A 27,563-nucleotide genomic window follows, 5' to 3' on the forward strand; every position below is an offset into this window, starting at 1 on the left:
GGAAAATGTTACTTTGTGTCCCTGGTCTGGTCCTTGGCCATGTTCTGCCGCACTAACCCGCCACTTCCATCATCATTTAGACACGTCCAACTACCTGATGTTCAGGGTCCCTGATTTCCTTCTCCAGCTGCCAACACAGTCCTCCTCCACTCAGCTTAGTCAATGCTCCCTGACTGTCCTCTCCTGCCCGGCTCCAAGCCTTTAATCAACATCAACTGCGAATGAGGAGGAAAATGAGTGAGTGTGTGTGTGTAAAACTCAGTTCCAAGTATCCCTCCAGCATCTTTCCAGGCTCAGACAAATTCAACTCCTAACCATTTATTCTAAGAAATGCTAAGCAATACATGAACAAAATGTTTTTTTTTTAAATGTTTTTTAAAAAAAAGCATTTTAACATGCTTTCCATATAAAAGAATTAAAAATCTCATATAAAAGAATAAGGACAAGTAGTAGTAGGACAAGATGCATGCTAGTAAAGTCATGCTCAAAATTCTCCAAGCCAGGCTTCAGCAATATGTGAACCGTGAACTTCCAGATGTTCAAGCTGGTTTTAGGAAAGGCAGAGGAACCAGAGGTCAAATTGCCAGCATCCACTGGATCATCGAAAAAGCAAGAGAGTTCCAGAAAAACAGGTACTTCTGCTTTATATGCCAAAGCCTTTGACTGTGTGGATCACAACAAACTGTGGAAAATTCTGAAAGAGATGGGAATACCAGACCACCTGACCTGCCTCTTGAGAAACCTGTATGCATGTCAAGAAGCAACAGTTAGAACTGGACATGGAACAACAGACTGGTTCCAAGTAGGAAAAGGAGTACGTCAAGGCTGTATATTGTCACCCTGCTTATTTAACTTCTATGCAGAGTACATCACGAGAAACGCTGGGCTGGAAGAAGCACAAGCTGGAATCAAGATTGCTGGGAGAAATATCAATAACCTCAGCTATTCTAACCCATCCTTAGGGCAGAAAGCAAAGAAGAACTAAAGAGCCTCTTGATGAAAGTGAAAGAGGAGAGTGAAAAGGTTGGCTTAAAGCTCAACATTCAGAAAACGAAGATCATGGCATCCGGTCCCATCACTTCATGGGAAATAGATGGGGAAACAGTGGAAACAGTGGCTGACTTTTCTGGTGCTCCAAAATCACTGCAGATGGTGACTGCAGCCATGAAATTAAAAGACACTTACTCCTTGGAAGGAAAGTTATGACCAACTTAAAGAGCATATTAAAAAGCAGAGACATTACTTTACCAACAAAGGTCCATCTAGTCAAGGCTATGGTGTTTCCAGTAGTCATGTATGGATGTGAGGGTTGGACTATAAAGAAAGCTGAGTGCAAAAGAATTGATGCTTTTGAACTGCGGTGCTGGAGAAGACTCTTGAGAGTCCCTTGGACTGCAAGGAGATCCAACCAGACCATCCTAAAGAAGATCAATTCTGGGTGTTCACTGGAAGGACTGATGTTAAAGCTGAAACTCCAATACTTTGGCCACCTGATGCGAAGAGCTGACTCATTTGAAAAGACCTTGATGCTGGGAAAGATTGAGGGCAGGAGGAGAAGGGACCGACAGAGGATGAGATGGTTGGATGGCTTCACCGACTCAACGGACATGAGTTTGGGTAGGCTCCGGGAGTTGGTGATGAACAGGGAGGCCTGGCGTGCTGAGGTTCATGGGGTCACAAAGAGTCAGACACGACTGAGCAACTGAACTGAGGACAGGACGATGGGATGGCATCACCGACTCAATGGGCCTGAGTTTGAGCAAGCTCTGGGAGATGGTGAAGGACAGGGAAGCCCAGCGTGCCGCAGTCCATGGGCTCTCAATCAACACAACTGAGTGACTGAACAACACAGAAAAAGATGAGATCAGAGATATATATATAGAAAAATACACAAGTGAAAAGGAATCTGTGTTTCTTAAAAAAAAAAAAGTTAATATATAAAATTTACAGTAAATCAGATTACAACAAGATTCCAAAGACAGAGGATTGGCCTTTCTTTGATTAATGTTTTCCCCTAAATCTGACCTCACCTGAAATTCATAGGATCACACACACAGACATACAACAAAGCATCCCTTCTCCTATTTATGAAACCATGCAAGACAACAATTCTACTAAAAGAAAGCAATTTATGTCAGGACAGTGGAGTCAGTATTGATTTGACTCATTTTATGTCAATGATCAACTAAGCAGAATTGGTTAGCATCCCTATGAATGAAGGCAAGGTTACAGGTCTCATCTCTACAAGGGTTAGTATATAAATGTCCTCTCACAGTGGAAAAAAAAAAAGACTGAAGTTTGTGAACCTTCCTGACCCACACATGTACCACCAGGTGGATGGGGTGAGAGAACAGATGGGAAACACACACCCAGCCTTCTTTGTGTCCTCCAGGCCCCTGGGCTGCCAATCTCGTAAGCCTGGGTCAGCCACCTGTCCCCTCTGTTCTGCTAGAAGCTCTGCGAATGGATGGGGTTTGTGGATGTGGTGACAAAATGACCCTGCCTGACCACAGCTGGACCCCCGACAGGACCGGGCAGCCCTCCTCATATGTCCTCAGCACTTTCTCCCAGTCCTCAACAGAGATCTGCCTTTCTTACAACTGCCCCCACTACTCTATCACCCTTTACTGAGAAAACAAGGGAGAGTGGAGACAGCATCTCTTAATTTTCTTCCTTGCCTCCCTCTAGTTTTTAATCCAGATTCTACCCAGGAGTCCCCCTACCATCCTGCTTCCCATCTTTCCCAGATGAAAGGCTCCCTTTCCATCTCTTCCTCCAGAGCAGAGATTCACAGCCTGAACGCACACTGACATCACCCCAGAAACTTTAACGACCAGCCCCAAGGCCAGAGCTGCAGGTCTCAACGTCTGAGCTGCAGGCGGGCTTGAGAAGCACTGTGCCCAGGGGACCTACCCGGCCTCATCCATCATCATCACCACCCCTTCTCTTCCGTGCTCTCTTCCATCAGTGCCCTCCACCTACAATCAGACTCAGGCCCCCCATCCTAAAAGCACATTTCCTTAACCCCACTTGCATGTGCTTAATCCCAACAGCTCCAGTGCTGTTTCTCCCCTTTCCTTCCTTTAAAGAGTGAAGGGCATGCAGTAGTACCTCACCTTCTCTGGCTCCTACAAACCTGCGCTGACACCCACTGCGTCTGGCCCTCCAGCCCTTGCTCCGGACAACTGCACCCATTTCAAGTTGCAGTTGCCAGAGTCTATGCTGTCTTCCCAGCTCTCAATCCTCCTAGCCTCTCTGACACATTGGAAACAGCACCCCCCCACACACACCATCTCCCTCCTTCCGAAAAACCTCAGCCTCTTTGGTCCTTGTCCTCTATCTCAATACCTTCCCCAATCCATGCTCTTGCTGAGTCTCAGCTCCAGACATGACCCTTTCTCCAGCCCATTCATTCATTCCCATTGTCTTTACTATCAACCTACCTCTGAGATGAACCTGGAATCTTTATCTTCAGCCCTCACCTTTCTCCAGAGCTTTGGGTGTTCAGTTCAAATAAATACTGGAAACTGAAACTTTTAAAACCAGATTACTGGGGTTTCCCTGGTGATTCAATGGTTAAGACTTCGCCTTCAATGGTTAAGACTGTCGTTAAGATGACAATGCAGGGGTGCGGGGTTCGACCCCTGGCCAGGGAGCTAAGATCACACGTGCCTCACAGTCAAAGAAACCAAACAGACGTAAAACAGAAGCAATATTGCAACAAATTCAATCAAGACCTTAAAATGGTCCACATCAAAAAAAATATTTAAAAAAATAAGTAAAACCAGATTACTTCCTCTCACTCCACACTTCTCTTCTTCAAGTCCCACTCATTTCTCTGTCCAGTCTTATTCGTCCTTGCCTTCCTCCGCACAGTGTCCTTTGCCCTCCACTTCCCCACCGAGTTACTGCTGCTTCCTGATGCCCAGGATGCTTCCACTCTCCCCACTGCCAGTCATCCTTTCTACTGGGGCCAAACATGTATCTTTAAGCAGATAACACCCTATTATTCCCCTCTTCGCACTCACCTTAAGGATGAAGCCCAAACTCCGTAGTTGTGCATTCATGGGTCTCTACCATAATATGGACTCCATATGCCTCTTCAGTAGCATTTTCAATCATCAGCCTCTCTATTCCCAACCCATGCTCATCCAATAAGCACCCTAGAGTGATCGCAGTCAATTCCCCAAATCACCAAGAACACCCCACTCCCAAGTCTTAGGTTATATAGTTCCCTCTACCTGGAATGCCTTTCTTCTTGTTTTACCCTCCAGCCCCCTGTCCGGAGTCCTGTCCAGCCCTGCCTTAACCAATTACCTTTAAAATAACTAACTCAAGCATTATGTCTTTGAGGATACTCTCCTTGATACTCTGTAGGTATCATTTATATTGTACATAATCAGTGTCCAGTAAATTGATTGGTCTCTCCTTCACTTACAAGTTATCTTCAGAGTAGAACCCATATTCTATTCATCTACAGACTCAAACACAGTGTCTGGCACTTAGCACAGCCTCAAGAATGTTGATGACAGGCAGCACATCAGTTTAAAAAAAAAGAAGAAGAAGAATCTTACACTTGTAATTGCCTGGACTTGGGTGCAAAGCAAACTTGGGAAAATCAGATGGTCCAGGATTTTCTGTATTTTCTTTCCCTTCATTCTGTCCCCAACTTCTTCCTGAGCTTTGTTCCATATGAGTATGCTTAAGGGGGGAAATAAAAGGTTCTTATTAGACAGAAATCCCCGGGGCAGGGTCTAGACATGAAAAGTTCTATTGTATGCGCGATTTCCCGAGACACTCCTGTGGGAAAAGGAGGAAGTTAGAATTTCTCTGTGGGCTGGCAAATTTTCTGTGCTTATTGGCATGACTCTGGCGAATGTGTATATCCCCAGACAAAAGGCCAACAAAATGCTGGAAGATCTGAAATTTGGAGAATCAACAAGAGTCACGTCTCTAAATTATTTCCAAAAGCTTTAGGCAACAGGTTGTGGGCATGCTTTCAAGTGTATGAAGGCTTACGAAGCTACTGGAATTACACCTTTCATGGCAACACTTCCTATCTTCAAAGACATGAATATTCTTGCCCCTCAGCATCCTTAAAGGTGTTTGTGATTTGCCTCTTTTTAAGAGTTCTAATACACATGCATGATAAACAGCAAGTCACACACAGGACTGAGGCTGGACCCTTCACAGAGCTCTCCTTCAACTTGGCCACACCCAGCATCTTCTTAAATTCTGCACTCCCTAGTCATGAGTTAAGGACTTCCTTGGTGGCTTAGTTGGTAAAGAACCTGCCTGCAATGCAGGACCCCCGGTTTTGATCCCTGGGTTGGGAAGATACCCTGGAGAAAGAAATGGCAACCCACTCCAGTATTCTTGCCTGGAAAATCCCACAGACAGAGTATTTCTTCTGTCTCAAAGACATAATCCCACAGACAATGCTACAGTCCATGGGGTCACAAGAGTCGGACACAACTTACCAACTAAAGTCATGAGTTAACCAAGGTTACTCCAAGGTCACAGTGAGAGTACCACAATTCCTTTGGACTTTTCCATTGACACAGTCTTCCTAACAACACACAAATAACCAAGACCCTCAACCACTCTTAATCCTTGACCCTAGCATTGATTGATTTCAGTACAAAAAGCTACCACGAAACAGATACCACTCTCAAGGCAAGGATGGAGAGGGCGGCTGCTGGCACTTGATAAAAACCTTGCCTGATGCCAAGAAGCTGGAGCATCGGATCTGTCCTGAGCGAATATAAGACGTATTTACATTAATCCAAGTCCTTATCAATGTGCCTGCAACTTTCAATACAAGACAGATGAAACAAAAGTAAAACTAAATTGCTTCCAGAACATGTTAAAGTATAAAAGGTGAAAATAAAGCAAACACCTGTTAGGTCTTGCCAACTGTTATTTCCTACGTATTTTCTTATAAGTGTCAGATTAAAAAAAAAAAATACTTCTGAAGATGAATGCAGAATGTGGGCGCCAAAGAGTGTACATTTATGTGTGCTTTGATGTATGTCTGGGAAGGGAGTAACCTTGTGAAAATGAGGCAGAAAAACAACCACGACTGCTTCTTATAGCCAATATAATTATAGGAATGCCTGGCTAAGTTAGCTGAATATAATTCAAATAAAATCTCAATGGGGAATCTTTTCATTATGACACATTTCAGAGAATAACATAAGTAACATCAGGATATTCACCACCCAGATTTAATACGTTAATATTTTGTCAAATTTGCTTAAAACTTTTTGTCTTGCAACAAGTAAGATGCTACACATACAACTGAACTCCCCCACATCTTACTCTCTTTCCACTCTTCCCAGAGGCAACCACTCCTGCTGAAATTAATCACATCCATTCATGTTTTTCGACTTCTGCTACATACACATAAATTCATAAACAATGTAATTCCAAAAAGGTGTTCTTAAAATTCATCTAGAAGAAAAAAGGTTGAAAATGAGCCAAGAAACATTTGAAAAGGAAGAATAGTAAAAGATAATAGCACTTTCAAATAAAATATATTACAGGTCATGACATCTGAAACAGTGTGGTACTGGCTAAATAACAGACAGGTCAACAATATAAAAGAGTTCAGAAAAAGAAGCTATAAAATATTTTAAGGCAATGTCAGATACAGGTATCATTCCAAATCCATGACAGAAAAACTACTTAATAATTATTTACCCTCAAAGAACTACAAATTTAAAAAAGAGATTCCAACAGACATGACAGATTCTTCACAAAAGAGGATATTCCAATGACCAGTAAGTATCTAAAAAGATGCTTAACTCCCTTAGTCATCAGGAAAAAATTAAAACCACAACTGAGCGACTTCTCTGGCAGTCCAGTGAGTAAGACTTCATGCTTCGAATGCAAAGGGTGCAGGTTCAATCTCTGCTTGGGGAGCTAAGATCCCACAAGCCATGCAGTAAGGCCAAGAAAAAAAAATAAAACATAATACAACCGAACACTACAAGCCAAAAAAATGGCTAAAAGGAAAATAGAGAAAATATCTAGAGCTGGCAACAATAAAGAAGGAGCAAACTTGTGCAACCACTTGGGAAAACGATCGGTCAGCATCTATTAAAGTAACTATGTGCATCCCTGGGCTTCCCAGGTGGTACTAATAGTAAAGAACCTGCCTGCCAACACAGGCGGAGAAGGCAATGGCACCCCACTCCAGTACTCTTGCCTGGAAAATCCCATGGACGGAGGAGCCTGGTGGGCTGCAGTCCATGGGGTCGCAAACAGTCGGACACGACTGAGCAACTTCACTTTCACTTTTCACTTTCATGCATTGGAGAAGGAAATGGCAACCCACTCCAGTGTTCTTGCCTGGAGAATCCCAGGGACGGGGGAGCCTGGTGGGAGGCCGTCTATGCAGTTGCACAGAGGCGGACATGACTGAAGCGGCTTAGCAGCAGCAGCAGCAGCCAATACAGGAGACATAAGAGACACACGTTCGATCCCTGGGTTGGGAAGAACTCTTGGAGAAGAGTATGGCAACTCATTCCAGTATTCTTGCCTGAAGAATCCCATGGACAGAAGAGCCTGGAGGGCTACCATCGAAAAAAGTCAGACACAACTGAAGTGACTTAGCACACATATGTAGCCCTAGGATGTAGGAATTTCATCCTTAGGTATCTAACCAATAGAAATGTGCACACAGGTCCAGCAAAAGTCAGGTAACTGACTATCAGTCAACACTCCTTAGAGCCAAACACTGGGAATCATCCAGATGCATGTGCATCAGCTGTAGAAGGGATAAACAGAGCCAACTCTTGGGGTGAGAGAAATAAGTGACCAGGACGTGAGAGGTCCTTTCCAGGCACTGGTTTTCCTTGATCTGTGTGCTGTTGACATGATGTGTTCACAGGAAAAAATCATCAAATCTGCTCACTTAATGCACTCTTCTCTCTCTGTATTACACTTCAATGAAAACAGTTTAAAAACAAGCGGTGGTGTTTTCTCTGATCACATTTTCTTCAGAAAGACTTCACTCGTACTGACTTACTTCATTCTGTATAACAGGCTCCACGTTCATCGATCTCATTAGAACTGATTCAAATGCATTCCTTTTTATAGCTGAGTAATATTCCAAAAGTAACTATTCTCCAGTTAAAAATTAAATTTAAAAAATAAATATTTCACTCATATTAAGTGTTTCTGAAAGTGAGCACTCACAAACAGCAGATGGAAACAGAAATTACTATGTTTAATTTGATAAGAGGTATTCAAAGCAGACAGACTTTTTAAGGATATTCATCACATCCTTCGGAGAAGGAAATGGCAACACACTCCAGTGTTCTTGCTTTGAGGATCCCAAGGATGGGGGAGCCTAGTGGGCTGCTGTCTATGGGGTCGCACAGAGTCGGACGCGACTGAAGCGACTTAGCAGCAGCAGCAGCATCACATCCTTATTTACAAGTGGAAGAAAAAAGAACATAAATGACCCCGGATAATAACATAAATTACATCACCATTAAAATCAGGTTAGAGGAAGATAGCACACGACATGGAAAAATGCCCCTGGCACGTGGTTACCTGAACATGTAGTATGCAATATAGAATATGAAGAGAAAAAAACTGAAAATACGCTGAAATGTTAATCAAGGTAATTTCTCAGTGGAGAGATTCCCAGACACACTCGTGTTGCTCTTTATTTCCCAATGAACGGTATTCCTTTTATAAAACTAAACACAGGGACTTTCTGAGTGATCCAGTGGTTAAGACTCTGCACTTCCACTGCAGAGGACGCAGGTTTGATCCCTGGTTGGGGAACTAGCTTGGCCAAAGAAAAAAACAAACACACAAAATTAAACACACAGAAAAAGTTTAAGAGAGAGGAAAGCGGAGAATAATAAGGGTAGGTCTCAGGTCTTGGATTATGGTGAGCACGTCCTTCATTCTTCATACTCTTTTATGTTTCATTTTCACTGAAATGTTTTGGAAAATGCCTTCTGCTTTTTCTCTTAATGGACACGTGGCTTGTGTGATCTTAGTTTCCTGACCAGGGACTGATTCTGGGCCCTCAGCAGTCAGAACACGGAGTCCTAACCACTGGACTGCCAGGCAACTGCCCCCAAAATGCATTATTTTAATAGTTATCATGTAAGGAATCATCTCATCTTCTTTGGAGGGTGCAGCATCTCCTCAAGGCATCCTGTGAAGGGTGGTATCTTCTGGCTTTGACTCTGCACCCCTCCCTGGGCTGCATCTGAACAGCTTCCCCCTATAAATTCCATTCTCAAAGAATAAGGACAAATATAGGTTACTTGAGAGATGCAGTATTTAGGAGCCTAGTAATCAAAGTTTATTGTACTCTTGGTTTTGTTTCTTTTTTTTCCCACTCCAAAAAGTTTAAAGCAACTAAACTAGCATCAAAGAAATTTGCAAAAGCTCTCAGTGAGGCCATGATAAAATATAACTACATTTTCAAACCAGATGCCAAACAGAGAACCAGGCAGAGCCCTCTCTGAGGATGTCTGGGAGGCTGAAAAGAGGAGGGTGGTCTGGGAGGAGTTAGTCCCACACGAGAGTCAAATGTCCCTTTTAGCCATGCCCAAGTCCTCCCAGGAAGCCTCTCAGGAAAACGAAGGCAAGAAATCAGTTGGTAAGGAATGCATGATACCAGGTCTAAAGGCAGAACACACACGTCTCAGATTTCACAGGATCCACTGCTTTATGGCAACTACCTATAATTATCAGCAGTTCAGTCAAAATGCGGCAAAAATCTCCCTCCACGTGCACCTGATCTCCTATAGATGACCCTCCAAAATCCCTGGTGTTGTTTTGACTTACTGTGTGGCCGCACATTTTGGCCTAAACAGAAATCTTCGGTGACTTTTAACCCAAGATGGACACAAATGTTAATCTATACAGATTAATTTAAAGAGAATACTGGATTTCCCTTATTCAACTTAGATTACATTAACTCATTCCTTTCAAGCTCCTCTCATCTACCTGACATGTTTCTTGTCATTTTATTCTTTTCTTCTATTAATAAATTCTTAGGGAGTCTTAGGTGAACTTCACAGAGTTCCTAGAGAGGAGCTCTTTAAATCATATACTAAAGTTCCTTGTTTAAAATCATAAAGCAATGTGGCAGCAGTCTTTTGACTTCCTAATGGGAGGCCTCTATAAAGTAAGCCAGGTCACAGCTGTGGTTATAGCATTACATTTTATATGAGAAAGGTATATATTCTTTTTCACCATCCCTCACCCCTGAGAGGCTCTCTTCTCATAGGCCATCATTCCTTCAAAGAGCAGTTCTGATCATTCAATCAATATTTTCCTTGAAGACAGTTAGAGTTCAACACCTACCTGCAGACCAGAGGCTCTGGAAAATCCTAGATCGTGAGTCTCTAACAAAAGGGTCGTAGACTCACACCCACATAGCATTCGCATAATGTAATTTCAGGAGGCTGGCACATTTTCTGAAGGATAAATATATTTCTGAAGGACAATATGGATTCTTAAGGAATCCATAAACCTTAAGGATTCCTGGATTCCCAATGAAACCCCCATGCTGTAAAAGATAGTTCATTCCTCTTAGATGCTATGTTGGTGTTGCGAGATTAGCCATCACACACAGTGGTACTTATTCCCGACTGCATGGGGGATTGGGACCCTGACACCACCTTCATGAGAAAGAGTTTCTACAAAACCTGAACTCTCAAGGAGCTACTGTAGAGCCCAGAGAATTTTATTATCTTTTAATAACCTTTAATTGACAAGAAATCTGAAAAATTATATTTATACATACAGATGTATATACTGATATATAAATATAATTGAATCACTTTGCTATACACCTGAAACACAACATTGTAAATCAACAATATTTCAATTAGAAAATGTTTAATTCAACTTTTTTTTTAAGCACATATAATCTGTCAATTGTATCTAAAAAGAAAACCTACTCCCCCAATTAAAACAAGGTGCTAAATTATATTAGCACTTATATGTAAGATTTATACTTACATCATTAGCATACTCATAAAGTTTCTATATTGAAACACTGACTTTCTCCACACTCTCCTCCTACTTCTCACCCCACCCACCCCAACAGTGTGAAAATCACTGATCTAACTTAGACTGGAAACAGAATGGTCTCAGTTGATATAATCATTTCTTTAAGTAAGAAACGGTTTTTTTCTTCTCATCAACTCGTTCCCCATCCTGAACTTGGTGAAAAAGTAATAAGCAAAAGGTGCATCTTTTAAACTAAATTCTAAATTATATAGTCTTTTTCTTCAAAAAAAAAAAGACTTTTAATAAGCAAAAGGCATATCTTTTTAACTAAATTATATAATCTTTTTTCTTTAAAAAAAAAAAACAAAAAGACTTTTGAAGTCTTTTCTTCAAAGGAAAACGATGAGAGATTTGCAAACCACCTTCTTATCCCTCTTTTTCCTTATCATCTGTTGTTGTTGGAAAGAGGATCAAGGTAGAGATGCTTTTCAGATTAGCCAGATGAAGACCAAGCAACAGGTACACACAAGACCTGCGTCAGGCTTCAGTCTAAAAAGCCAAATCAAACCACACAGGAGACCACCTCATGCTATACCAACACTAGTTACAGCGAGAATAAACATTCGTAAACATTTAAAAATAAAGGCAAAATTAACATTTTCCTGCTACAAAACTGCACACTGCGCTTTCATATGAGCCAACCTTTTAAATCTTCGATTCTCCAATATTCAACCAACAAATGTGTGTGTGTATATTTATAAACTTTTTTTTTTTCAAGTCACTCCATTTTGGGGATCAAACTGATGGATGAAAATATTCTCAATTTGTGTGAAACTGATCAAAGAAAATGCTTTCAATTGATGTGAAAAAGTTTCCCATTAAGAAGGTAGCTATTTTTCTCAACCATGATTCCTTTTAATTGCGGAAAAGAGCCCAAAGGCTTTGTCAAGGGGCACATGTTTTCTATAAATCAAAACATAAATAAATGTGAGCTTATTTCACTAGGCATACATATGGTTTTTGCTAAGCAAACTCTATTTATAAAACATTGTTAGCCTCCACCGGAACTGCTGTCAACATTTATAGGAAAGGAACTTTTCTACTGCTCTGAATCTTGCCAGGATTTGAAAACAAGCCCAGAAACGTTAGTTTTTAAGACAGATTTGATTTAAACATAATGTGAAATGGACCACTGTGTGTTTTCTAGTTCCTAAATGCTTGGAAGAAATCTTCAGCTGAATATTAGATTCCTGTTTCACCAAAAAATGTTTACATTGCCTGAAGTCCCATTATTTCAACCATGCCATTGTTTGATTCTTTCTAGAAGTTTTTTTGGTTATAGGCAAGAGTCTCGGATTATTTTTCTTACTGCCAATAAAACAAAAAAAATATTCTGTGAAAGGGGAGTCTTCGACATGCACTAAAGCTTAGTATTCATAATTGCCTCCCCATCTTTCCCCAAAGGCTCATCTGCATGATCATGTCTCTTTAGATACTCACCCTAGACTATAAACATATTTATCAGTCCTACTCAGAAAGCAGTTCTCAAAATGAACTTTTCTATGAAAGGAATTAGCTATAAGCAAGCATGAGGCAATAGTCCTTGACAACTAACAGCAAACCATCGAAGCTAACAGTCACTTTAATAAGAATTCACCTTCTCCATTTTCCATTCAACTTTTCTTCTTGGGCTGCAGAGCCTTCCAACACAGAATTTCTTCCAATGCTTTTGCAGTCAATCCCTACTCTAGGTGGATCTAAGCCAAGAGTTATAGTCAAGAGCAGTTCCACAATGAGATCTCTCAGGTTCTCTCTTGTTTCTCTTTCTGAATTTCTTTCAAGTGGCATCTTCCCCAGTGATAAGATTTGTCACCTCTTGACATTAAATGCATTTGTTTTCATTGTTGAATGACAAGAGGAAAATGTCAGACAGTTCCACAAAAATAACTAAAAGGACTTTTAAAAATCCCAAAAATCCTAAGGTAATAAAACATTTAACTACATTTAATGTTGACCTAACACGTAATCACCTCTATATGCTTAAACTGCTTTGGAAACAATGGAACTCTTTTCACTCTCAAATACTGTCCCAATTTGAATTCCCAAATACTTACCCCAATTAATATAGATATCTTTATTTCTCTGCAGTATATTTAAAGGGGAAGGTTACTTGTAAAACGCAGCCATGGTTCCAAAAAACTTTAAAAACAGACATAGAAAGACAGATCCAGAAGAAAAATACAATGTTTTTTACATCATTCATTTCTGCAATTTTGCGGAAATGAAGAGCTAGCTACCCTAATATTAGACACTAATGAATTGGAATTGATAAGGAAAGGCTGAAACCTCTAGAACTTCTGCTCCCAATCAATCACCAGAGATCAGTGACATCATTAAAGCCTTTGATCACAGTTCCTCTTTCAAGCTCAGATGGGACTGGATTGATCCTTGCTGGCTCTGAGAATGGAGAAACACCTAGGAATACAATTCACCGTGAAACATGAGAGTCATCAGCGTCTCTTCCCCTCCTTGGAGAAGAACAAGAGGGCACATTCCAAGGCAGCCCAGCACCAAACAATAGAGCTGCCTCGTTAAATCCAAACCTAATTCCCATCTTACTAGGATTTCCAGCACGCTTTAAGAGTGAGACAATGAGCTACTTTCCTAGTCTGGTCTTTCTTACCCAGTAAACCTACCGAGGGTAAGCACCAAATCCCTTCACCCTATCGGAGGGTTTGGGGGGAGGATCTGGGGATTTCCTGCCCCCTCCACCCCATTTTCCCCCTTACAAAACACTTAATTCAGAACTGCCCTTTCTACTTCTGAATCTCACTTCACAGGTCTTTACTAAAAATGCTGGTGACTTGGCCCAAAAGATAAGTCTTCGACTATGACGCTGCCTTCTATAATTTCAAAATACTTGGACAGCAATCACTCAGAACGTGTTGATCTGAAATGGTCACTTGGAGAAGGAAAACTTTTCATCAACCTTTACGACTTCAGTGCCATTGTTGTTTGTTTTTTCCCCCCCTCCTTATTGGTAATCCAAATCTAATTGAGCTTCGGGAGCACTGTGGGGGGATACGTAGTTTATTATCTCCCTCATCAGGTGATCAATGATTTCATTAATAAGACAGATAACAAAACTGTCATATCATCGACACTGTTATGAAAGATGATCCTAGCTTCCCGCTCCATTTTCCGAGGTCCGGGGTTCTCTGTGGCAGCTCTGAGTCCATTCAATATTTTCCACAGACAGAGAAAAGTGAAAATCCATTTTGAAACCAATTTCAATTAGGATCCAGAAGCTGTTATCACAGGTGTCGCAGAATGGGCCCGTAAGTGGAAATGTCGCCTATCCATTCTGAAATGAAACCTTATCAGGGGCTACAAAGATGGCTGGGGACAGCCTATCTGTAAATTACTTTTCGTCCTGTGTTAACTCAACCTTAGTCCTGTCATATGGAATTCTTTCCATCCACTAGTAATAATCTAATGACTAACTAGACACAGCACCCAAATGGCTTTCAGCCGGACAGGGCTGTCCCCTGAAACATGGGTACAAATGCAAAAAAAAAAAAAAACCCACACTCAGGCCAGTGGGCCAGCAAAGGGCTACTAAGCAGGCTTTAAATGATAGAACTAAAAGTTTATTATGGGAAATAAAAGAAGCTCCGTCTCCACCCATTGCATTCCTGGTGATTTTTCAATTGCAAACTCCAAGGCTCTGTGATTTCATTAATGCGGCACCCAAGTCGGGAGGCTTTTCTCTCACATCTTTCAGGCTCCTTTTAGCAAATTATCCCATGACGGCGGATTTATTCAGTCAAAGACCTCGGACTTTGAGAGGCAACAAAAGAACCAAGAGACTTTCTGGTCCACCTGCCTGGCGGATGATGAAGCAGGGAAAAGTCTCCCCCAGAGAAACCAATCAAGCCATTGTATGGCACAGTCAGACCTTTTCAACTGTCAAGCCAGAGAGCAGGGGAAGAGATGAAAGAACGCAGGACGAAGCTACCATTTACGGAACCATGTGGGAATGGTCTCCTAAGATTTAATAATTGGGATGGAACTCAACTTTCTACAACTAAAGGGGGGGAAAAAAAGAAAGAGACCAAGAAGAGGAAAGAGTCAAAGAAAGGGGAAAAAAAGAGTGAAAAAAGAAAAAAAAAACACAGCAGCCTAAGTCAGAGTAGGAACAACTTGTACAGAAAAATTCCTCCTACCTAAGATGAAGTTCTATCTGTAAAAGTAAAGGGGGAAAGAATGATGTTACCAAGAAAAGAAAGAAAGAAGAAGACTTAACAAAGCTTTCGATATTTTTCTTCTGGGTTAGAGCGGCATTAAATGTTCTGATTCTAACCCTCTCCTGCAATTCATTCATGGTACCAAAACAACAACAAAAAAAGCCCTCATTAATATGACTGCCTTGGAGTTATAAGTATAAAATGGTATTTTCAACTGGCCTACAAGAAAACAATATGTTGATTGGGACACTTAAAAAAGACCAGCAGAGACAGGAGATGATATGTTTTGGGCAGTTTTTAAGAATGTTTTAGTTCTACTACTAATTTAATATGAAATATTTAGACAAAAAGGAAAAAACTAATACTGCGTGTAACTAACAGAATTTAAACACTCATGGATTTAAAAAAAAAATCATAATACCAAGCAATTCACACAGTTCTAATGCTTTTTCTTATCAGTTACTCATAAGGTAACTATTACTACACTGACTTTAAAAGCAAGTATCTGTCCAAATTTGGGGAGGGGGTTGTTTTGCATGTTGATTATGGTAGTATTTTTAGGACTTAATGGATTTTTCAAAACTCACAGAAGTGTACACCCAAAAAAAAAGTGAGTGGTGCTGTATATAAAGTTTTAAAAACAGACAGAAATTGTGGATTTGGCCAAGATTTCCCTATAAACACAGTAACGGGAAGCTTTTTTGCTTTCACCATCAGCCTCTCCTCCTTCTCTGCCTGGGACCCTCAGGGTTCTCAATGTTCAGGATGGCATCTTCTAGCATTCCTGGAACAGAGCCCTCCCCTCAAGTAGAGGCTCAAAGCGGTACCTGGCTGAAAGCCCCAAGATACTTCCACAGAAGGACATCGCCCTCCCACAAGTACCATTTTGACCCTGAGTTTCCACTCTTTGGTTGCTGTTGCTGATTCTGATCAGTTTATTTCTGAAAATGTGAAATACCCACATCACTGGGTCACAAGTAATCAGGGTAACCCAGAAACTTTCCACAAGCAGAACACATAATGCTGTGGCTTCTTTTTACTCCCAAGTCTGGAAAACTGCGGCGAGATCGGATTGAGTCCATTCCTGATTTCTCTGAGCACCCAGGAACTGTCCTTTTGGAGGAGAAGTCCAATAGCCCCACACAAAAGAACAGAGCAGCTCTGCCCTCAGGGAAGCCATCAGCACAGAATTACTGATTTTACCCCATAATGTGAAGGCATGTTTATGAATAAGGAACAGCCTTACCAATTTGATTCAGTAAATCCAACTTGTACCAATTTTAAGACCGATGACTTGAGGTACTGTTTCCTGAGCCCAGCTCCTACCATCTCCTTGTTTGTTAAGCTCCATCCTGATGACCACCACTTGTAAGGATTTTCTGTAAGCCAATACCCTCTAACTGCCTCAATCAAGTTAAAGCTTACCCAAGCTCAGATTATCAACAAATGATACTGTGTTGAAAGGCGTGAGATGAAAAGTGTCAGTGAATTAAATCCCTCCAGATTTTGTCCTGCATTATTACTATTAATAGTAAAAGTATTACTATTACTAATAATAGCTGCCATATTTGGGAACTCACTGTGCCAGCCTCTGAGATGTTAAACACTTAGCCCAAGATCACACAGCAATAAAGTGGCAGGAAGAAACCCTGGCATCCACACCACTGCTGTGCTACACATGCCCCCTGCCCCACAGAGCTGAAAGAAGTTCCAGCAGATCTGTGTACTGTGCAGGCTGGGGCCCTGTAAACCCAAAACACTGAAGGAGGATGAGGTGGGGTCAGAGAAAAGACAAACCAGGTGCTATGCTCAAAAAGTTTCATGTTTTACAGAGAAGAGGAGAGGGATTGAAAAAAATGTGGCACAGGGAAATTTTAGGAGTGCAGCTAGTCTACAGGATACCATAATGGCAGCTACATGGCATTATACATTTGTCAAAACCCACAGGACACACAACAGAAGGAATGAGCCCTCCTGGAAACCATGGACTGTAGTTAATCATCATGTATCAGTATTAGTTCATCAATTGTAACAAACATTATGACACTTATAAAATGTTAATAATAAGGGAAACTGGGGAGACATGTATGTAGGAACTCTTTGCACTTGATGATCAATTATTTTTCTGTAAATCTAAAACTTCTCTAAAACATAGTCTATTGATTAAAGTAATAATAAATAAAATACTCTCCTCCAATTCAAGCGTTATTAGGTAGTTCCCCCAAAGGACACAAAACTATATGGAGAGAGAAAGAGCCAAAGTCCAGAGCTGCATTTGAGAAGAGGGTAAACATGCACTGATGTTGGGCATAAAGGCCCTTCTATGGTGGAGCAACATGAGTGAAGAGGAGCCCTTCAATTTGGATAAATCACAGGTTAGAAATGGAAAAGAAGAGTTGTACCAAAGCAGACTGGAGAGGCAGAATGAGGTCAGATTTTGGAAGATTATCTCACAATATTAGGCAAAGGGTTTTGAACTTTATTTTACAAGTAGCTGAGTATCACTGATGGTTCTAGAGTAGGGGTATAGCATTAAAAGATTAATTGGGCAGAAGCCACTCCATGAATCAGGGCAGAATGATTGCAGAGGTTACTTTAATTGTCTACGCATGAGGTAGTGAGGTTTGAAATAGTATTGTGTGGTAGGGTGGCCTGAAGGGACACATGGGTGAATAATTACAGAGGAAAATCTACCAGGACCTCAAAACTGGTAGGACACGGGAAGCCAGAGGGAGGGAGGGGTCAAAGGTGATGGTGCGGTTTCAAGCCTGGGTGACTGCAGGAAAGGCGATACACTCTGCCAAAATAAGAAGACAGAGGTTGCCAGGTTTAGGAACACATGAGTTCCTGAGAGCTCAAGAGATTGTCAGGGCTCTTATGAGAATCAGATTATTCGTCTTGAGTTAGTTGGTTTAAAAACATGAAAGCTCTTTGAACAAGCATAAAATTTAATACAGCACAAACTACTCTATAAATGGATACCACTAACCTGAAAGGAAACAGTTTACCCCTTAAAAGGAATCAAGAAAGCAGGTGCACTGTATGTTGTTTCTAATATTAAGACGATATAAAATCAATGTTAGTTTCCAAAGTTAAATCAAAATAAATTTTCTCAAAATTATCTTTCCTATTTTCTAGCTTAAGAAGGCATTCAGAAGGAAGTTACACAGATTTTTGTGGTGTTTTGTTATTTTTTTAATCCATCCTTCCTTAAGATGTTTGGTCACTTTGAGGATTTATTTAGCATCTTGAACTATTTTTCAGACAGAGTTCAGCGAATTCAAAATTACTTTTGCCAATCATTTTCCCATTAATTTCAAAATCTATGTGTATTTTCAAAAAAACATGATCCTTTTTGTTTTGGATTCATAACAGTTAATTCATTCCCATGCTTTGTCCTAATAACTCTGGCTAATGTTTGCTAAGCTCTTACTATGTACAGGCACTGCCTCGTTTAATCCTGAAGATCCTGTGAAGTGGGTCTGATTAGTATCTTGCTGAACAGATGAGGAAACCGACACTTTGAGAAGTGAATTTGCCCACATTCACCAAGCTAAGTCCTTGGTGTTGCCAAAACTCAGCTCAAACTTTCAGCCCAAACCCTGGGGTATTCCTATCCAACACTGCACAATGCGAAACCATGTTATCTGAGAGTCCTTTCCGTCCATCTGTCCATCTGTCATGTGCCAGGAAATGGGATGTGGCCAAGAAAAAAGGGATTGAACATCTAAAGGGACAGGCAACCTAAAACTCACAATCTACTGGCTTTTTGGTGTGAACCATCCACCCATTTCTGAGCAGAATTAGGTCTATAAACTCTTACCATAAAAATGGTCAAAGAGACAAGAGATCCTGGTGGTGAGCAGCTGACAAACTCCCAACTTTCAACAAAATTCTCAGCTATCTTATTCCCAGCAAGGAGACCAACAGATATTCCAATTAATACTCATAAGAGTTACTGGACAGTTTGAAAGAAAATCACAAGGCCATGAAGCAATCAAAAGTTAAAGTTTTTTTTAAAAAAAGCATCTCCTACATATTTGCCGACCACAACACTTTCCCCTTAGAAACCTCAAAGAATTTTTTTTTAAGCAGAGGAAAACCAAGCACTTCTTTTTGAAATAATCAAAGGGAACATGGAACTTCCTCTCCCTTATTAATCTATCAGCTTTGGTTTCACATTGCATCACCATTAAGATAATACTTTCTGCTTTCTATCACTTTAAGGTATGTTCCCAATAACTATCAGATCTGATAAAAGATCCCCAAGACCAGGACCTACATACGTTTATTATTAGTTACTTTCTTTTTTAAAGCAGAGTAGTAGGTTAATGAGAAATATCAGATTACCTCTTAAAAAAAAAATCATAAACCAAAAATGAGACAAAACACCTCACACTGAAAAGTCAGCATTTGCAATCATCAAAGGAGATTTAACAGGACAATGAGAATGTTTAATACACTGGGACATCTAGATTAAAAAAAAAAATGTCCGTTATTTACAAAATACAACATGCAGCTTGGAAACTAATGAATTCATTCCAAAAAAAACCCAACAAAACAGATCATTAAGGCATTTAATTTAAGGCACTAGCATATTAACAGATTGAGATTTTTAAGTAAACAATGACAACTAATATCTGAGTGCATACTTTATATGTGAAAGACACCATCCTGGATGCCAAAAATGATCACTTACATGTCAACTGCACTGAACAAATGTTCAGAAAACTAAATGTCCTCTGGTCATTTATGCTTAATAGATAACACTAAAGCTTAAGATCAAACTATAGCACATGAAACATACACTGTGGTTCCTGAATAAGTGTAATGAATGCTTCATATGTTGATATAGGTTCTTAAATGTTACAAAAATCAATTGGCTCCACATAAGGTACAAAACAGCTTTTCACTTGTGCTATTTTCAAGTTCAATGTCGAGGCAAATCCTTCCTTAAAATGTTGCTTCAGGTTTTTGAACCATACCTTTTGGTTGTGTGTATGTGTACGTTTAAACAAAACATATGACTGTTATTCTAGAAGTAGATACTCAGCTGAGAAAAGTAAGAAAACAAATCTGTAAGGACATGCAGAGGAATGTGCGTGGTTTGGCTGGAAGGCTCCACAATCAGGAACAAACTGCAGCACATAATGGCTGGAAAAGTTAATTAAGTCAACCCTACACAGCGCCAATAACAAAAAGTTTTTGTTTGTTTTCTTTCACTCTTCAAATTGTGGGTGGGGGAGAGAAAATACACAGGTTATGTCCATAATATATCTTGGTATGGAACTTATTTTTAACTGTTTATTTACAAATCTCTAAATTTCACAGCTTTGTAAGGAAAGGCTAAGAACCCCCTGGAAACAGTAGCAATTGGTACTACATATAGTAGGATCTAAGCAATTTTCATATCCTTTTTGTGAACAGCCTCAGTAAAGGTATCCAACCACTTCTGAAATGTTTCAGAGAAAAGACAGAACTGACAAACAGATGAATGACCGTGGCAATGACAGTGTGCCAACCTTTAAAAGCCCACCTCCCACTAACTCTAAAACCCAAATCAAACCCAGACCAACGCCCCCAGACTAGCTATGGGACCACAACTGATAGCAAAGGGCAACATGCCACCAGGTAGAAGCTGGCAGAACAAAGAAGCTGGGCCATTCCACCCCGAGCATGAGCCTAGTCCCATACCTCCAGAGGCTCTGAACTAGTTAGATAGTTAGAGGCCTCCTGCAGAGAAATTAATATTAAAAAATCATTACCATCATTAGCTTTGCCTATGTAAAGCCAACACAAGGAAAGAAGTTTATTTTCCTTCATTTTACTTTTTCTTGTCTTTAAACTTATTTGCTGGTTTCCTTGGAACCTTCCAGTAGGATGGATGTTTGCAAACACCACCTCCATTTCCCTTTATTTGATCAGCTCTTTATGCTATCCCAAAATAAAAAGGAGTAATTCCCTTACCAGAAATAGAACATTGGAAAAAATGGTCAGCGCTCACAGGGCTCTAGCAAGGCTATCATTCAGGCAGGAGCCCTGCAAACCTGACTAATGAGCTTTTGCCCCCAAATAGGATGTTTTACACCCACTTAGAGAGTACTTCAAGAACCCAACCTGATCAGGGTAGAAAACCCATGGAATTCAGATTCAGTCAGTTCTGTGGTTATCTGGGACTCAAGGACTAACTTGTGTAAACTGTGACTACTCCTTCCCTGGCTACTATTCCCCAGTGGCTTCCTGGCTGCCAGGGGCTGATTAGGTTAGCACTGTTCCCAGGCACCCGAAGGAAGTTAATGGGGACAACTCATGATCAGAGTGGCTCAAGACAAATGTGGCAGCACCAAAAACCTGCCCAGGATGCATTCTGGTGCTAGAGTGGCTGACTTGGCAGCACCTTCACCAAGGATAGCTCACTGTGGTTACTCTGCTGAAATTCACAGAAAGGACAGTGGCTTATGGAGGCTCCAAGTGGTGTGGCACCAGCTTCTACCCACTTACACGCCTCCCCTGTTCTCACGCACACTTACACACAGGCTCACCCATTCACACACACTCACACACACCACTAAAAAATTCCTATTAAAATTCCCAAATCACCTACACGGCATAGACTGACTCTAGGTCTGAAATAATAGGCATGTCCAATTTTTACAAATTCCAGAGACAAGAAACAATGGCCATGGGATGCTTTTTTAGGGAGAAAATATGCCTTCTATAATTCCACTGGAGGAATAACACAAAAAGTTGGCTCCATTAAAATAAGCTCTAGTCTTGACTTGAAAGATCACAAATCAAGGAAGAAATAGAGACATTTTCTTATGTATGTAAAGTAAATTCATTATTTTAACTCAGATATAAATGGATCTCCCTATAGATCAAGTCAAAATGGGACTCATTAGTCAGTAGGTTTAACACCAGTCCCTCCCTTCGCCCACCCAAGCCGGCAGTGCACATTGCTGACATTGGGGAAGAGGGACAGGTGAGCAACACATAGGCACAGAGAGCAGGACCAGACAGTGCCACAGATCAGACAGGAAGGTGCAGCTTTTTTACTGGATGTCTGCACTTACAGCCTATGGTTCTGGGCTGTTAACGTTCCAAAGCAGATTCTGACCCTCCCATTTCATTGCATGTAAAAAGTTAGAAATCAACCTAGTCAAATCTTTCTTGGAGTAAATAAAACCCAAACCCACAGGGAGGGAGGGAGCAGGTTGGCTCAGTAGATCCAAATTCATTTACCCCGGTAGGCAGTGTCCAGGACTGGGAGAGCGGACTAGCCCATCCTTCCCAAGGACACATGGCAAAGCAGAGTGCAATTCATGAAGGCCAAGGGTGGCTATGAAATCTACAGAAAGCTAAGGCGCGGATGGTCTTAAAGCAGGGACAAAAAGCAAGGACAGGAAGTAAAGGTTACCATTAACTTATTCAGTCTGTTTTTACCAGAGGTGGGGTCTGGAATTTATTTTCAAGGCTCCATGCTTAAATTGAAATGCCTCTCAGCACTATGCTTACAATATTAAAACATATAGCAAAGAGAAACAGTGGCTCTCTGTTATCTCTGAACGCAAATTAAAGACATTACCCTGCATCTCAAAAACTAGATGAGGCTCAACCTTCAACCACTACTGAAGAGCCAACCATTAACAGCTTTTAAAATCTTTTAGAGTGGACTCCTTAGGGTTTGGGGGGTTGGCAGGGGACCTTCTCACTAACTTGGACAAGACAGCGCTTGTGTCTTTTGTAGTAACTAATCACTAATTATCCTGATAAGTGGAGACTTCCGATGTGAAATGCAAAGTATTTTGAAGTCCTGCCAGAATCATCAAGATGATTTCCAAAATGCCAAAACAGGAACTTCCTATAATAAATAACCTATCACATTTACATCTCAAATTAGAAAATTTGGAAGAAAACATGTAGTTTCACTGCCAAAATAGAGATGCCTAAAGCTTGCCCATCCCAACCCCTCCCCCCACCACCTCCATTTATGCTCTTTAGCCTCTCAGAAAACAAACACAGGTCCAGGTGCAAATGCTCAATTCACGAGGAATGCCAAGTGCAGAACAGGACTGCAGGCTTGGCTGCAGGTAATCTCCGTGGCTGCTCACCATTGGAAGTGGTGCTGGAGGCCACGGCTTTCTCGCTGACATCTGGCCGAGTGGGGCATTTCACTATGGAATTCTCCACTTTCTTTTTCTCAGTGGTCGTCGAGCTCTGGGACTGGGCCTCCATGACGCCTTCTCATTCCTTCAGCTCTGGCAACCAGGAATCCCTGAAAAAAATCCACAACAGCACCATCAACCTCAAATAAGATGGAGGAAAAAAGAAATCCCAAAAGCCACTTCACCTGTCACCTGAGGAGCATCAGCCCATTCAAAATCAGCCTAAGCATCAGCCTACAGCATCAGCCAATGTGACATCTGGACATCCCTTCCCCACAAGTTTTCTTACAAAAAGGCCTCAAAGTTCTGGTAACAAGCCAGTTGAATTCTGTCTACGTGTGCAAAAGGAGGACAGAGGCACTTGTCCATAATGTGGGACTTTTCCCAAAATCGTACTGGGCATTTCCTATTAAACAGTCTAAGTATGTCCATTTTCAGCTGTGATTATGGTGAGAAACCCAGTGTCACATTACTCCTTTCAGCCACATATCCAAATGTCTCCGACATTTATAAGAAGTTGGCCAACTTTATAAGAAAGGGAAGTAAGACAACTTTCTAAGCCAGGGACAGTTTTTAGTTATCAATTAGATGTTTTAAAGAGTGACTGACAAGGCCTTCCCTGCCATCCAGTGGTTAAGTTTTCACCTTTAAATGCAGGGGGTTGTGGGTTTGATCCCTGGTTGAGGAGCTAAAATACTATATGCCTCATGGCCAAAAAGCCAAAAGAAAAAAAAAAAAAGAGAGAGAAACAATGTAACGAATTCAATGAAGATTTCTAAATGGGCCATATTAAAAAAAAAAAAATCTTTTAGAAGAAAGAAAGAGTGACCAACGGTTTCTCCCATCCAACTCTAACTCAAAGCTTTGAATCAGAGGACTCTGGTCAATGATTTTGCTTTCCTCACTAAGATATGTGAACTGCAATACACCTCTTAAGTCTAATTCATTCAGGAAAACCATATTCCTGAAGCTTTCTCTAAACAGCAGAACATTTCCATTCACTGAAGTTACGTTTTTAAAACGACAAGGACAGAACAACACACTCTGGATCCCACAGGAAAAGGCAAAAGATCATGGACAGCAAAGGCTAGAACCACTTAAGAAAAATTAAAACTCAGCTGAGGAGAGAAACCGGAGAAGGCAATGGCACCCTACTCCAGTACTCTTGCCTGGAAAATCCCATGGACGGAGGAGCCTAGAAGGCTGCAGTCCACAGGGTCGCTGAGGGTTGGACACGACTGAGCGACTTCACTTTTACCTTTCACTTTCATGCACTGGAGAAGGAAATGGCAACCCACTCCAGTGTTCTTGCCTGGAGAATCCCAGGGATGGGGGAGCCTGGTGGGCTGCCATCTATGGGGTCGCACAGAGTCGGACACGACTGAAGCGACTTAGCAGCAGCAGCAAAGGCAGGGCAGTTAGTCTGTCTTTCACTGGTGTCATTCATGTGATAACCAACCCAGCTCATCATTCATCAATTTTCACTCTGTTTGGTTCATGTTTCTTTTTTGCAGTCATGATCCACATCAACAAAGAATACAAGAAAAGACAAGTCCCCTCTCTACCATGTTTCCCTCAAGTTATCTAGATTGTGGGCATTTCTTCCATGGAGTCATCTGCCTATCTTCTACACTGAGCAGATACCACTGTGTTCCATCAAAACAATTAGTGAAATAAACTAGGCAACTCGGTCATGGACTAAAAGTCTTAAAGAAACAGATGGAAGATTCTTAGTCAAACTTAACTCACATTTGCAAGGAACTGCAAATACTTTCTTTATAGTACAAGAAATTCATAATAACTAACTAGAAAAGCTGACGGCCCAGAGGCCTCGTGGCCCGGAGCAAGGGCTCTTCCAGTAATTTCTACATCTTCTCCTTGATTATCCACTGGCATTCACTGAAAAGCACACAAGTTATTTAAGAACAGCTTTTCTAGAATAAAAAAGACAAAAAGACACCCTAGGTTAAATTTACATATCAATTATAAGATCCACTCCAAATTCAGAAACATTATTCAAAGAGCCCAACAGATCACAATAGTGAAAGGCTATAGGCCTTCTTTTCTGAAGGTTGCCATGGTGCACAAGTCAATGGGTAGGGCCTGACTGATGTCCCCTGGAGCTGGTAAAGAAACCACCTGCAATGTGGGAGACCTGGGTTCGATCCCTGGGCTGGGAAGATGCCCTGGAGAAGGGAATGGCTACCCACTCCAGTATCCTGGCCTGCAGAATTCCATGGACTGTATGGTCCATGGTGTCACAAAGAGTCGGACACGACTGAGTGACTTTCACTTTCCCTCTCTGTCACAAGACGGTGTCACACGGTGGGACTTAACCTTGGGGGTAGTGGGGTGTCCAATCTTCTTTAAGGAGATGTTAAAACTTATGGATCCTCTCCCCCCAAGATATCCATTTTTTTAATAAAAGACATTTAATATTTACTTTTCTTTATTTATTTGGCTGCACCAGGCCTTAGTTGTGGCATGTGGGATCTAGTTCCCTGACAAGGGACTTAACCCCGGCCCCTTGTTTTGGAAGCTCAGAGTCTTAGCCACTGGATCACCAGGGAATTCCCCAGAATAGACTTAAACACACAAAAAACTGTCCATTTGATTTTCAAGGGATCACAGGCCCTCCAATGCAGATCAAGAACCCTTGAAAGAGAAATTCTCAACCATCCCTTCTAGGTCTACCAAACCCAGAATAATTCTTTAAATTTTTTGAATGCTCCCCCAAAATTGATTTATACTTGATCTTAGCCAAAAGGCCAAGCAGGGATCTAAATTGATTTAAATATCATGTTTAAAGCATGCAATTAAAACCATTCAACCTCATCCACAGCACTGTTTGGGGGTAGTACAAGCGCCATCTGAATCAGCCTTGTTTTGTTTCAGTGAAACATTCAGAGTTGCCAGCCTAACCCCAGATGCTTGGAGGTGGCCCCTGAACCTCTATTTCAAACAGCAATGGTGATTATCAAGATCACTGAACTTGCAGACATGTTTTTGTTCACCACTCTGTACTCAATGCTGTGGGTCCTCATTAAAATCTTTGCAGACTGGATGAACTAAAGAATGAAGTGCTGAATTCCAACAGACCATCCCAACCACCATCCTAATCAACTCTGCATAAGCCTGGAATCTTTGCTGAATGTCTGTCTTCTCCTCTAGACCCTAAACTCCATGAGGACAAGTCCCTGGCTATCTCCCCACCACCTCTTACCTGTAAGAGTGTTTACTAAGTAAATACACAGTCCAACAATGATCCTGTGACTCAGTTCATCAGTCTTTAATCTTAATTGCCACTGACTTAGCTATGTATCTTTTCTTTTGTAGCCAGTATTTCTTTGTAAACTGGAAAATTATGTAAAAACTAAAAACTTTAACAGGAATATTTAATCAATCAAAACACTCCATTTTCAACCATTTTGGATAAACAGGCACTTATCATAATTGTTTCCCTCGAAACACACATAGAGTTTTATCAGTGCAATCTGGATGGAGTTTACTGATACCAGACATAGAAATCAGCTAATGGAATAGGGAAGAAAAAAAAAAAAAACAAGAGATGGGATTCTTGGTAGGAATTCAGTTTGTCTCTTCCTTAGGAGAGGAAACTAATTAATCGTAGTGAGGAGAGGAGTCACCAAAGCTCCTTGACAAACTTGGTTTTTGTGGAGTTGTTGGTTTTCCCCCAAGCAAAGGACTTCATTTTAACAAAGCAATAAAAACCCTCCAAATACTCATCACCAGAGAGAGGCTCCCAAGAAGAGGTAAAGCCCCAGGCACTGATTGAAATCACACTAATTAATGGTCTTGGAGAATACTAATTTCTCCCCCATCCTCCTGTTCAAAATGGATTTTTTTAAGAAATAGGCCCTTGGTCACTCAGAAGTCTACCCCCTTCTTCTATTTTGACAACTTATTTTTGGATCTCATTAGTTAGTAACTAATTATTTAAAAGTGTGGTTTATGCTTGGAACAGGGCTATAAAAATGGCAACTTGCCAAGGCAGAAATCTGCTTCCTGTATATCCCTATAAATTATATCAGCTTCTTTTAACTGATAAAAACCCAACTTTGTCTCTGTCAGTTACAAAGGAGAAAGTTTTCACGTTTGAGACTCTCACACCTCATCAAAACTCTGCCTGAAGAGTTAG

The 27,563-nt window shown here is 41.0% G+C and overlaps 1 protein-coding gene across 6 annotated transcripts in view; it reads right to left on the reverse strand.

The window, feature by feature from the left end:
• The window catches only part of GLI3 (GLI family zinc finger 3), a 318,882-nt gene that overhangs the window by 280,507 nt on the left and 10,812 nt on the right, over nucleotides 1-27,563 (reverse strand). For 5 of the 6 annotated variants that reach the window (XM_086396029.1, XM_086396032.1, XM_086396027.1 and 2 more), the window contains exon 2: nucleotides 23,351-23,514. In XM_086396029.1, coding sequence (XP_086252155.1) covers nucleotides 23,351-23,474 — 124 coding nt within the window. In that variant the 5' untranslated portion in view covers nucleotides 23,475-23,514. Of the gene's footprint in view, nucleotides 1-23,350; nucleotides 23,515-25,210; nucleotides 25,230-27,563 lie in introns of those variants that run through there. The other variant, XM_086396031.1, reaches the window with a different exon arrangement.

The sequence above is a fragment of the Bos grunniens genome, chromosome 4, assembly GCF_055505025.1.
Source record: "Bos grunniens cultivar Pamir isolate PY7600 chromosome 4, Bosgru_T2T1.0, whole genome shotgun sequence".
Lineage (NCBI taxonomy): Eukaryota > Metazoa > Chordata > Mammalia > Artiodactyla > Bovidae > Bos > Bos grunniens.